Source organism: Strix uralensis, chromosome 11 (assembly GCF_047716275.1).
Source record: "Strix uralensis isolate ZFMK-TIS-50842 chromosome 11, bStrUra1, whole genome shotgun sequence".
NCBI lineage: Eukaryota > Metazoa > Chordata > Aves > Strigiformes > Strigidae > Strix > Strix uralensis.
The window spans coordinates 23,628,590-23,641,357 of NC_133982.1; the positions used below are offsets into that span (position 1 = coordinate 23,628,590).

The 12,768-nt window shown below is 40.6% G+C and overlaps 1 protein-coding gene across 3 annotated transcripts in view; it reads left to right on the top strand.

Annotated features, from left to right (window-relative positions):
- Positions 1–12,768, top strand: part of MAPK6 (mitogen-activated protein kinase 6) — a 31,154-nt gene that overhangs the window by 15,997 nt on the left and 2,389 nt on the right. For 2 of the 3 annotated variants that reach the window (XM_074880002.1, XM_074880001.1), the window contains exons 2-5: positions 5,951–7,164; positions 7,880–8,024; positions 11,158–11,322; positions 11,961–12,162. In XM_074880002.1, coding sequence (XP_074736103.1) covers positions 6,610–7,164; positions 7,880–8,024; positions 11,158–11,322; positions 11,961–12,162 — 1,067 coding nt within the window. In that variant the 5' untranslated portion in view covers positions 5,951–6,609. Of the gene's footprint in view, positions 1–2,310; positions 2,326–5,950; positions 7,165–7,879; positions 8,025–11,157; positions 11,323–11,960; positions 12,163–12,768 lie in introns of those variants that run through there. The other variant, XM_074880003.1, reaches the window with a different exon arrangement.

Below are 12,768 nucleotides of genomic sequence, written 5' to 3' on the forward strand. Positions count from 1 at the left end.
GGGGCTGGGGGGGGCGAGCGGCCGCTGACGGGGCAGGCGGGGGCGGCCGCGCGGCGCCGCGAGGCGGGCGCTGCCCACGGCCAACGGCTGCGGCCCGGGCGGCGCCGCGCCGGGTCCTGCGGGTCGCCCCTCCCGCCGGAGCGGGGCCCGCGGGGCCGGGGGCGGCGGCCGCACCCTGAAGGGCGTTTGAAGGTAGGGCTCCGCCGCGCTGCGGGGCGCCGGGGCAGGGCGCCGCCGGGGCCGGGGGCCGCGGTGCGGCCGGGGCCGGACTGCTCTTTCCCCCCCCCCCCTCCCCCCCCACTCTGCTGCGGCGGGGGGGGGTCTCCTCTCCCTGAGCGGTCGCCGGTGCCTGGAGGGGGTGTGCGGGAGGGGCGGCGCCGGCGAGTGAGGCTGGCTCGTCCCGGAGGGGCGGCGGGAGGAAGGATGTCCTTTGCCGGGACGGCTGCGGGCTGGCGGCTGCCGGCGGGCCCGGCCGGCGCGGGGGCGGGGGGGGAGCCCGGCCTCTCCGAAGTCTGCGGAAGTTTTGCTGCTGAATTCGGTGCCGGCGGGGCCTCGCCGGCGGCTCCCCGCGGGGGATTCGGCGCCGCTTTGCAGCCGCCGTGCCGGGAGACGTGGGGGCAGGTACCGCTGGCTCCTGCTGCCAGGGCGCCCGCAGGCTCCCCTGTACCCTCGAGCACCTTTTGTGGAATAAGTGACAGAACGCTTTTCGGAAGTAGCTTGAGACACCCGAAGAAAATAGGTTGAGGAGAGGCTGCTTGAGTTTCAGGATTTGGAAGAACCGGTGCCCTTGGCTAGGCAGGCAGGATGCACACACCTGGCTTCTGTATGATGAGTATCTCTTTCTCTGGCTAATTCAGTGCCATATTGGATCAGCCTGACAGTGGCGAAGTTCACTGTGTCGAGAAAAAAGACACGGTGGTTCTCGTGTTGTCGTATGGCCAGTGCAAACGTTGATAAAAGCACTGTTTTCAGCAAGCATTTTTATATCTATATATGAATATATATGTATGTGTGTATATAAAAACAACCTTGCGATAGCATGATGTGTTTATAAACGCGTTACAAATTCCAGAAGATGGTGGCTTAAAACAGAGGTAGATTTTAGTTTGGTAATCGGTTCAGAAAATGTGTGCGGTAAAGGTAAAATGGGAACTTTCATTTCAACGTCTTACTCAGGCTCAGTCCTTGCTTGTGCAGTCGTTAGCTTTAATTCACTCTTGACTGGTTAACTGTTCAGTGGAACAGCAGACGGTAGCGGATCTGCCGAGGTGCAGAAGGCTGTGGTTAGCCGGCGGTAGGCTGCTTCAGTGGTGAGTTTTCATTGAATTACCCGGAGGGAGGACTGAGCTATTTTTATTTATGATACAGAAAAACCCAGTGGATTTTTGTGTGCTTTTACAGATTCTTCAGAAGATTGATAAACTACTAGTAACATTTGCTGACTGCCAGCACAGAGTTCCCTAAACAGTGTGGGGAGCAAGTAGGAGGCTTTAGAAAAGCGGCAGTTTCGTGAGTTGGACGATGACTCACTCTGCCTACTGACTGCAACGTGGCTGATCTAAAAAAAATACTTCTGTGCCCTGTATTTTTATAGTCAAAGGGATAGTACTTAGCAGGTTGTATAATATGTCATTAGTCATTCTTGGTCTTTCTCTTATGAGTAATGATTTGATCATTATGTGGTCTACATAATCAAATTAACTGGTATCTTTCTGTCTTATTTGTATTTCTGAAAAAGTAAATGTCTCATACTTGATTGTGTTGCAGTGTACATCCTGTTTCCTGAAAACTGTGATAAATCCACGTGCAGAAGTTGAGCACAAATTGAAGGGGCTGCTTGCGTAAAACGGGAAGCTGGTCGTGTGTGATGATGTCTGCCAGCACTAGGAATAATTTCAAAAGACGACAGCCCTTCTGTGGGTCACTTCTGTTGCCCTCTCCCAAGAACTGATCTATTTTAAAAGCATAGTTGTAAACCACTTAAGAAACTAGTATCTTTGTGTTTCCTTCTTTAAACTTTGTGGGAGGAAGGAATTAAAATACCGTTTAAAAAAAACAGTAGTCTTGAAAAGGTGGCAGTTAGCCTAAATGAAAACATCGGTGCCTGCGTGAATAGCCTATTCGGCACAAATTGGGGTGATAAACGCCCATTTTTCTATACTATAGTCCTTTGTGTTTCAAGTGGTTAGAGCATGTTACACAACTGAAGAGGAATTTGTCGGTTTTGTTTATTTAGTGTGTATTTTCAGGACAGTTGGACTGATGGTTATGACTTTCATTGAAGCTGAACACATACAAACTTAACGGATGTTGGTATCACTCTTTGTAAGTATTAGTGTTTAAAAAATCCACCTCATTATTTATCAAAGGTAAAAACGACTATAAAATGCAAAGAAGAAAATTTGTTACTTTGAGCTCATTTTGGCTTGAGAAAAGCCTTGACTACTTCTAGTTGATTACCCTTTAAGTAAATATTATCTTAGTCAGAGTGAAAGAAAGTTTGGGGTTAACTTTTTCATCCCTCCTATCTGCTTCTGGTCCACAGGACTGTTTGTCTTAAATGTCTGTTTGCTATTAACTCGTGGACGGGGAAACTAGTTCAGCTGCTTCCGTGGCATGAGCGATGCTCGGGGAGCTGCAGTCCTGGCAGAGGGGCCAGCTCACGAGCGATGGCAGCGAAGGGGCTGCGGCATGTGAGCAAAGGGCTGTGCAAGGTGGGAGATCGAACTGGCATAGTGAAAGAAGTATGTCTTTAATGTGAAAGAGAAGATGAGTGTAGTTAATGTGTGGGGTTGTTTTAGAAGCATTTCTTTTTGTCTAGGCAAGGATAGATGAGCCTGCTACAGCATTGTCATCTGTTACATTTCCAAAGCAGAATTTTCAGTGGCAGTAAATGAAAGATCACTCTCAATTACTGAATCTTAATTTGTTTTAATAATGGGGCATTTCTGCTAGGACAATCTCTAATTGCGCTCACCGTACTCATGTGAGGTACTGTATCTGTTTGGTAGATAGGCTGCCTTCTGGTCAGCTTCCTAGAACTAGATCCTGCTTTGAATGATAGCCGGGACCTGCTTTTTGTGGGTTTCAGATTAAGTCATTTGCCCACGGTTACACAGGAAGTTTGTAGCAGGATCAGGTCAAATCGAAGGCTGTAATGGGGTGCTTATGTTATCAACATTTGTTTTCTTAGCTAAATCACTCTTGATTCTGAAAATCATTACATACCTTCTGAAAACATTGTAATTAGTGGTCACCTAGTGGAAGGATATAGTATAAGCAGATGATTAAAACCACGTAATTTCAGAGATAACAATGAAAATTTTAGGGCTCCTACTTCAGTAAGCAAGTGGGTCATAATTCCCTTTCTCCTTGAAGCAGTAATGTCACTACTGCTTTCAGGTTGTAGTTCTGCTGCTACCTTCGTTTAGTTGTGGCAGTTACGGTGAAGAGATCAGCAGATCTTACTCCTCGTTGCTGATGGGCATCGCTTTGAATCTCTTCCTGTGCTGTTTAGTGGAACTAGCTAAAAGAGAGGTTCCAGATGTGTCACCCAGCTGGTGCAAACCGATTCGGTATGGCTGCATGTTGAAGACATCAGCAATGTGAAACAATAAGCCTAATTATGGGGAAGAATACAACTGGGTTTAGATGGTCCCAGGGATCTAAACTACAGCTTATTGCAGGGTATTTGAACAGAGGCCTTGGACCTTGAGTTAACATGAAATCTAAAGTGTTAGAAATTCATTTTTGTAGCTTATACTGTAACAATTTCTTGGGGAATGAAAGGAAAATGGTCTGAGGTGATGTAAACTTTTTTATAGGCAGCAGCTCGGGAAGAGTGAGCCTGAAAGTGGTGCCTGTGAATGAGAAAATATTTTTAGGTTTAAAAAAAAGTTAAAAATCAAGAGGCTAGGCTTCTGGGTTTTATAATTGTGAACAGAGTTGAATAGTCACTGATGCTATCCTAATGAACTTTAGGATAAATTTTATATTTGTTCTTTAAGCAAATTAATGGGTATTATAAGAAGGGTCCTCACACTGATGTCTTAATACTGATATAAATTCAAGATCTTTTTGGGAAAACTAACAGTGTTGCTCATTATGTTTGTACTAAGTTGTAATAACTCTTACAAAACACTCTAAAATTAGGACTCTTGGCAGTACGCAAAGAAAGGAATCTCAAGGCAATAGTTACACATGCTGAGTGAAGAAAGCTCTGAAGATCACCCTTCTGGCAGGGTACTATACATGGAGGGCAGCTCAACGCCGTTCAGTTTAGAAATCCTACATTTGGTGATCTTTATTTAAAAAGAAAAACCCAGCAGAGGATAACATGTGTTTCCTTCTTTCCTGTGTTTGTCATGTGGCAGTACAGATACCTGGAGGCAGGTGGTGTGTGGCAGGAGGGAGGGAGCCAGGGCACTGGGGCTGGGTGTCTTGGTGGCAGTCAGGCTTGAGCCTAAGGAATGGTAATATTTAAATGTGTTGAAACAGTCTTGTTTCTGTTTGCCACTGTGCCTTTTTTTTTTTTTTCCCCTGCATGCAATTCTGATTTACTTTAGTGAATTGAGGCCATTATTTAGAATATGTTAATAATTTGTCAGCTGCTCTTGCTGCCCTCTTAGGAGTGGGGAGACTTGTTTTGCTTGGTCCCAGTTGTCCCACTGAAGTGCTAGCACAGTTTTAAGGGAAAACACTAGTACAATTAATTCTAAAGTGTTGGGAGAGTTTGGAGAACTTCACATTTTTTTAGAGCTGGATGAAGAGCTGAAATGTGCTCATCTAAGATCGAAGAGAAGACATTTAGTGGTTTGATGTGACCTATAGTTGTTGAGGAAGAACGTAGAAGTGACTTGTAACGGAATTGCCCAAACCTTACCACACTGTATGAGGTACACCTTTGACTCTTCTCTTTGTGGCATCTTTGAGCTTTTAAAAGAAAAGAGGATGTTGTGCAAAAATGCAACATGCGGTCTTTATGACTGCGTTCCGCTGCTGCATACAGGGAAACTTACTGAAAAAATTACCGCTTTTGTTTTCATAAATAGTAGTTGCATTCATTAGGCTATTAAATACCAAATGATGTCCAAAAGTGCCCATATGTTTGGGAACTGTCAATGTTAGGTTAAAGGTTGGACTGGATGATCTTCAAGGTCTTTTCCAACCTAGACGATTCTGTGATTCTGTGAAAATAGTTATAGAATATAACAGTTACTGTGTAAAAGGCACTTGCTGTTAGATTTTCTCTGTAATCTAGGTTGGATAAGTGTAGAAGTAATTGATAAAGTAATAATAGTTGTCTAATATATAAGAATTACCTCTACGATTCCTGTAATGATGAATCTATAGAGGCAAAATAATGATTTGAGATATTAGTAGACTTTATCCTAAATCACAAGGATTTAAGCTTTATAAGTGGCATTGGTTGTGTGCTGTATATTCTGGAAAGCCAATAAATACTGGGAGTGCACAAACCTTACCCTTTTCGTGTGAATGGTACCCAGTTATCTCTTATTATGGTGAAATACTTTAAACTCTAATTTTGTCTTTGAATAAAAGCTTAGTGGAAAGAATTACTCCAAAATTTAGTGACCGAGGTGTAGGATATTACTGGTTTTGACTTGTCTTGGAGAATTACCAAGTTTTCTGTGATATTCCCTTCTTTATTAAGATTCAGCAGGATTTTTCATTGTGTGCCTTATATTCTCAATAGGTTATATCTAAAATTTTCACAATATCTGTTTAGAAATGGTGGTTGATGATTATTGTCAGTTTTCCTTCACAAGTAGAAAAGTATATGTCATTTTTGGTTTGGCTTTTATGATGGTTTCTTATTTTGTAACTGGTCACTAAATAAGTTGCATATTTAGGACAACTTAAGGAGTTGGGGAAGGAGGAAGACTTCTGTATGTGCTGGAATACTGATGTATTTTTCTTTCCCTTTCAGGTTGTCACGGAGTAAAATGGATGGTAGCTTTGATTGTGATTGTGGTGAGCTGGAGCCACCTGATCATTAACAGAAGGCATCTTTTGTAAATCAAGAGCTGCCAGTTTCACGTTTAACTAGACTGTAAACAAAGGAGAGAAAAAGGAGGAAGAAGGAAAAAAAAAAATAGTGCTTACCAGCACCATAGAATGACGCTGCTCAGGACCAGTCCAACACTGAATGTATCTGCACTGTGAGGAGGAGGATGTTAATAGAAGCCTATTATGTGCATATTTATTCACATTTTTGTTAAATGTTAACCAGTTTAGCACAGTAGAGCTGAGTGCATAGTATGTCATTTCATTCCGTTTGAGTTTCTTGTGAGTATTTTCTTTAATGTCTGCAGAAATGCTGCACCTTTCTTGAACTATGAATGCTGCAATCTTTCTATCTTATGCTCGGTTTGAGTTCTAGAGCTTACGGGCTCTAAATTCAAGGGGACACAACAGGCCTGGCTGGCTCATAATGAAATGAGAGTGTCAAGAAACCATCTTGCAGTCAAAGCCAAGTGTTTCTTCTCCCTTTCTGTAAGACCTTTCCTTCAGATACCAGTGGAAGTGTCTCTGCTTGTTTACAGAAGCTTAGTAGTTTGAGAAAAAAGAAACGTAAAGAATTTTAAAATGGCAGAAAAATTTGAAAGTCTCATGAACATTCATGGTTTTGATCTGGGCTCTCGGTATATGGACTTAAAACCACTGGGCTGTGGTGGAAATGGCTTAGTTTTTTCTGCTGTCGATAATGACTGTGACAAAAGAGTGGCTGTCAAGAAGATTGTCCTTACAGATCCCCAGAGTGTTAAACATGCTCTACGTGAGATCAAAATTATTAGAAGACTTGACCACGATAACATTGTCAAAGTATTTGAAATTCTTGGTCCTAGTGGAAGCCAGTTAACAGATGATGTGGGCTCCCTTACAGAATTGAACTGTGTTTACATTGTCCAGGAATACATGGAGACAGATCTGGCTAATCTGCTAGAGCAAGGCCCTTTACTGGAAGATCATGCCAGACTTTTCATGTACCAGCTGCTACGTGGCCTCAAGTATATTCACTCTGCAAATGTTCTGCATAGAGATCTCAAACCAGCTAATCTTTTCATTAATACTGAAGACTTGGTGCTGAAGATTGGTGACTTTGGTCTTGCACGAATCATGGATCCTCATTATTCCCACAAGGTATGTGAAGATTGGGAATATTTAAGTGATACACTGACAACCATGCCTTTGTAAGATAACATCTTTCTCCCTTTCGCAGAGGTAAATAGTCTGTGGAAGGCCTCGTTAGCAGGTGGGTTATCATGTTAGGGATCTTATAGTAGAACTGGAATGCTTGCAAATAGAGTAAAACACATCTCTGGATGACGTGTTTTGTCTCAGGACTACTGCAAGCATAAACCAAAACTTTTTTTACTAGATGTGTTCAGAAAAGCAGATTTTTAATAGTGAATACAGAACCTAAGATGAAGACCAACATTTAGAGGTGTGGCTATAGAAGCGTTGGATAAGTCTGTAAGTGTTGCATTCATAGTGTGCAAGTGTAGCTACTTCCTGGGATTAGATGTCTTCCTGGTTTAGATGATGTTTCGCAGAGAGTTCATTATCATGTCTGCATTTATTTGACATCTGGGAATAAGAAAGTTTTGCTGCAGTACCTCATTTGACTAATAAATAGTGTCACACTTCTATATTGTTGCTGTTCACTCATAAAGATATTGCTGTTCCATTTTAAACGGTAGAGGGGCTTAGTAGGGGGCACATGGTACTATCCCTAGGACCGTGAGACCAAAAAATCTTGTAGTAGTGTGTTAAAAAATAAAAAGTAATTAAAATAATGTACCTCTTAAAAATCTAAGTAAGCTTTTTTCTTTTTTTTTTAAATTAATTTCATTAGGGCCATCTTTCTGAAGGATTGGTTACTAAATGGTACAGATCGCCCCGTCTTTTGCTTTCTCCTAACAACTACACTAAAGCCATTGACATGTGGGCAGCAGGTTGCATCTTTGCTGAAATGCTGACTGGGAAAACCCTCTTTGCAGGTGGGTAGAATAAAAATGTGTGTGTGTATTCCTAAAAGGAGTGATACGGCTTAATTATCTTCCTAAAGAAAGATTGATTCTCATGACTAGTATCAATAGTCATTGACCATCAGGATATGCTCTATTATTGTGCAATTATATAAGCAAACTATAAATCAATGTATTTGTAAAACAGCTGACGTTTCAATTTTTGTTACTCATGCTGCTGTGTATTTAGATAAATACCACACTTTAGTACTCATATATGGTAAATCTGTTTGTAATTAGGTTAAGCTAAATTTGTTGGATGCCTAAGAAGTGTTCTAAATACATGTATTTTAGTGAATCGATGTCTCCAGGGAGTATTTGAGAATTACAAATGCCCCGAGTATCATATTCATAAAGATTTTTTTTTTATGTAGTCAACCTAATCACTTCTCACTTCTTTATGTTTTAAAATATGAAAGCGTAGCCCTTTTTTCCCCATTCCCATTTTCTTTTGTCATCTACAGGGTGTTTTGACCTGAACTTTGTTTCAGTGGTATAGGGAGGACTCTTAAAGTTTAGCGTGGCATGCCAAGGAAATGTGTAACTCCAGATGTTTCTGGTAAGGTAGGACGCAATGCTCTGGTCTCATTGGGTGCATCTACATTAGTGCTTTGGTTAGGATCAGGAGCAAATTTTTAAAGCAAATCTCTTGATGGCCATCCTGTACCACTGCTCAGTGCATGGGCTTCTAGATGTCTTTTTAGATAAAGTGAAACTGCCATTTGCACTGTAGGAGATCACCCAATGTGCTCCACCTGCTGATAGGCTTTCAGTCCATGGGAGTAGATGAGCTGGTCTAGAGTAAACCCCTGAAATGCTTATTTTGTGTGCACCCTGGGGTCTCAGCAGAAGTTGTCTCATCCAAGCTTGCTCTTGGATTTGCCTCTGTTGGTGTAATTTACTGGAGTAATACCAATAAAACCTCTAAGAACCGAGCTTGCATGTCAACGTTCACATTCCTTTAAATATATGTGGCCTAAAAGCCCACTTCTGCAGTAATTCTTAGTACTGTACATCAAGGTAATGAAATTGAGAGCTTTTTCCCATTAAGTGCTATTAATGGAGTACTGTCACCTTGAAATCATTATTTTGTAGAAATCAGCAATTAATATGCGAAGAGGCTTTTCTTAACTCCTAGTGAGTTGCCAGCTCTTTGAGATACTAACTATTGGAATAATGTCCCCAGTGTGTATTAAATACTCGGCTGATAAGAGATTTATTAGGTTTCCATTGCTTCAAGCACTTCTACTGGGAAATAGTGAAATAGTGGGAGAAAGTCTGCAGGTTGCAGCATTCAGCATAAATTGCTTGCAACTGCTGGTGTTTTGGGGTTTTTTGAGTAGCATTGGTATTTGCCAAAAGTTTTTATTGGTCTAATAGCTGTGCAGTGAGTTAGAATTTTTTTTTTTAAACTCAGTAACCAAAATCCTAAGTTTGTAGGCTCATTCATATGCCCTAATTGCATTGTGTAGATACCTAGAAAATATTTTTAGATATGGATGTGTCCCTCTGACAACTTAGCACTGCCATGGTTTTCTACTCTAAAGAAGATTGGACTTCTTAACGTCATGCATTTGGAAAGGGAAAATGGTTGGAGATACATCAGCCTGTCCTGAGACTCTGAGTAAAATTCTTTTGCAAAATTGTTTGGAGGGCTTGATGTGGTTAATTTGCAACTTTCTGTCTACTTCTGAGCCATCCCTTAGGAATCCTGTGGTCTGAAAAGCTGACAGGAAGGGGAAGGAAGAATGCAGATTAAAACTGCAGAATACCTGGGATGAGGGAGGGAAGTTGAGGCAGAGGAGTTCAATAGTGGTTCAAAACAACTTCTCTAACTCTTTCTTCTAAATGAATATTTTAAAACACACGTTTCACTTACAGTGGAAAGAAAGCTGATTAATTTTTAGGATGGAAATAATGATACAGTAGAATCTGTTTTCCAGCAAATTACAGACAGTATAACATCTGATAGATTATATTAAGTAATTTGTAGTAGTCTGAAGTAGGAAGACAAAACAGCTTTTTCAATCTAACAAATAAGTTAACACAAGGCAGCACTTAGGGAACCTAGGTCTCGGTCAGATTTTCTGTAGTGACTTTGCCTCAGCTTTTCTTTAAGTCACATGGCAGATGTGTTGTAGGATATCCAGTGCAGACTGCCATGCAAACTGCTGAAGTGAGCTGATAGTGCATAGATTTTGAGATAGTACAATCTCTTTCTGGCCCCATTTATTTTTGTATTTAATGTTGCATGTATCAGTATTGCTGATGGTTGCCCAGAGCTGCTTGTGAGGTAGGGAAACACTGGCATGCAAATAACCCTATATAGTTTAATCTGCTAGTTGAATCTCTAGGGTGCTACATACTTCTTGGAGCTGAACAATAAATTGAGGTAGGCAAGCTGTATTTCTGGGTACTCCAGCTACACAGGTACTGAATATAGATGCTGTTTGTTCTTCAAAACTGACCTGCTGTATAGGGCCTTATATTTCTTACCCAGGGAAAAGTCAGCTAGTGTTAAAAGTGTATTATAATTTCAATCATCATACAGTACTTTTTTTTTTTTTTTTTTTAAACAAGATTATACTGCTTAACTGGCAGGTGATTTTTGTCTTGCACCTGACAGTAATACAGGATTTCAGAGTAGAATATTAATACAAATGGTTGTGGCCTCTAAGATCTCTTGCTGAGCTAAACCACTACTGTTTTTATTAATAAGGGACATATAATTCAAAGTGACGTCAAATATTGAATTAAGTGGATCAGTTGAAAGGGGACAATTGCAGTATAGAGCATATAACAAAAAGATAGGGTGTTACTGTAGAGTACCTCATCCACAGTGAAAACATCCTTGCAGAAGCTTAAGGTTAGGTCGCTTTATCTGTGTGTAGCAGCTCTGTAATTCTTCAAACACTACAGCATTTTTGAGAGCTCTTCAGATTTATTATCATTCAAATTTAGAACTTCAGCCTTTACTCTGTAGGAGATAATAGCCTTCTACAGAAAATAGCTGCTTAGAGCACAAAATTTTGACATGCCTTTCATATACAGGGATCAGAAGCACTTGAAGTTGAAATAGCAGCTTGTATTTTCTCTTGGTGCTTAGGTGCGCATGAACTTGAACAGATGCAGTTGATTCTAGAATCAATTCCTGTTGTACATGAGGAGGACCGTCAGGAGCTTCTCAATGTAATTCCAGTTTACATTAGAAATGACATGACTGAGCCACACAAACCTTTAACTCAGTTGCTTCCGGGCATCAGTCCCGAAGGTAAGTAATTGAGAAAAAACACTTCCCGTATTTCAAAATCACAAAATAGTGAACAATTTCACAGTGCGTATGTGTGATTGCTAAAAGCAAGTTTCAGTTAAAAGAGTCTGTGTGTTCTCTGAAGGATTGTCTTCTGCTGTAATAAAAAAAATTGCTTACACAACAGCTACTTGGTCATCTTTGGAATAGAATTGTGAATCTCTGCTGGACCTGTTTGCACTGAAATTGCTCTATTTTGAGACATTGGCCTTCTAAATATAAGGGAACATTGGAATGGAGTCAGTGGCAAACAATTGGCTTTCAAATGTTTTTTAAAAAAAGTCCCCCAACCAAACCGACAGCAGTGTTTCCTGATAGCTGTTGGTGGATACTGATTCAGCTTGAAGCATTCTGTCTCTTAGTGGTTTTTTTCTGCTGTGTTTTAAATTATTGTTGATCTTAGATTGGACCTCTACTCTTCTAGCTTTCCTGTGGCTACAGAATATATTTGGCAGTGTACTGTCAGTAGCTGATGCTTCACAGGTAGCTACTTTTAAGAAAATGCATACCTCTAAGACAAAGCACTGCACCTTAACCTTAAATTCTAGAGGTCTGAAATGTAATTTTTCTCCTGTTTAATGATAACTTTTTCTCCACAGCGCTGGACTTTCTGGAGCAAATTTTGACGTTTAGTCCCATGGATCGATTGACAGCAGAAGAAGCTTTGTCCCATCCTTATATGAGCATTTATTCCTTCCCAACGGATGAGCCTATTTCAAGTCATCCTTTTCACATTGAAGATGAGGTTGATGATATTCTGCTGATGGATGAAAGTCACAGCCATATTTATAATTGGGAAAGGTAAATTTATCACTTACTGTGGCATGTAAAATAACTGAATGGTTGTGTGCTTGAAGTAAAGTTGCTTCATGGGCATCATTTCCTTTTCTGTTTCTTCTTAAGTTGACCTGAGAATAAACATTTCCCTTATAGGCAGTGTATTATCTTTGGATTTATAATTCATTAGACTGACTTGGATATGATGATGCATTCCTGAGATGCACTCAAGACTCTAGAATCTAAAATTACTCCCTCCATTACTTTTTTCCCAAAAAAATATTTCTCTAAAAAATAAACTTTAAATGAAAAGAGTTTTAAATACGATTGTCTTGTCCAATGCTTAGTGTATATAATAGTAAAGAGATTGACAGTAGTTACTTAAAGTAAATTAAACACACTTTAAGGAAGAGCTCTGTAAATAGAGTGAGCTATTGTACATAATTCTGGACTTAAATCTTTCAGATGTGGATATGAGGATTGCTTTATGCCAGATTAAATTAAAAACCTGGAAGCGGTACTCAGTTGGATTGAGGAAAAACTTTTATCTGTGAATTGTCATTATTCTGTAAGGGAATTTCTAAACTTAACTGTCTTGGGAGCTAGAAGACTGTTTTTAGCTGCTAACAC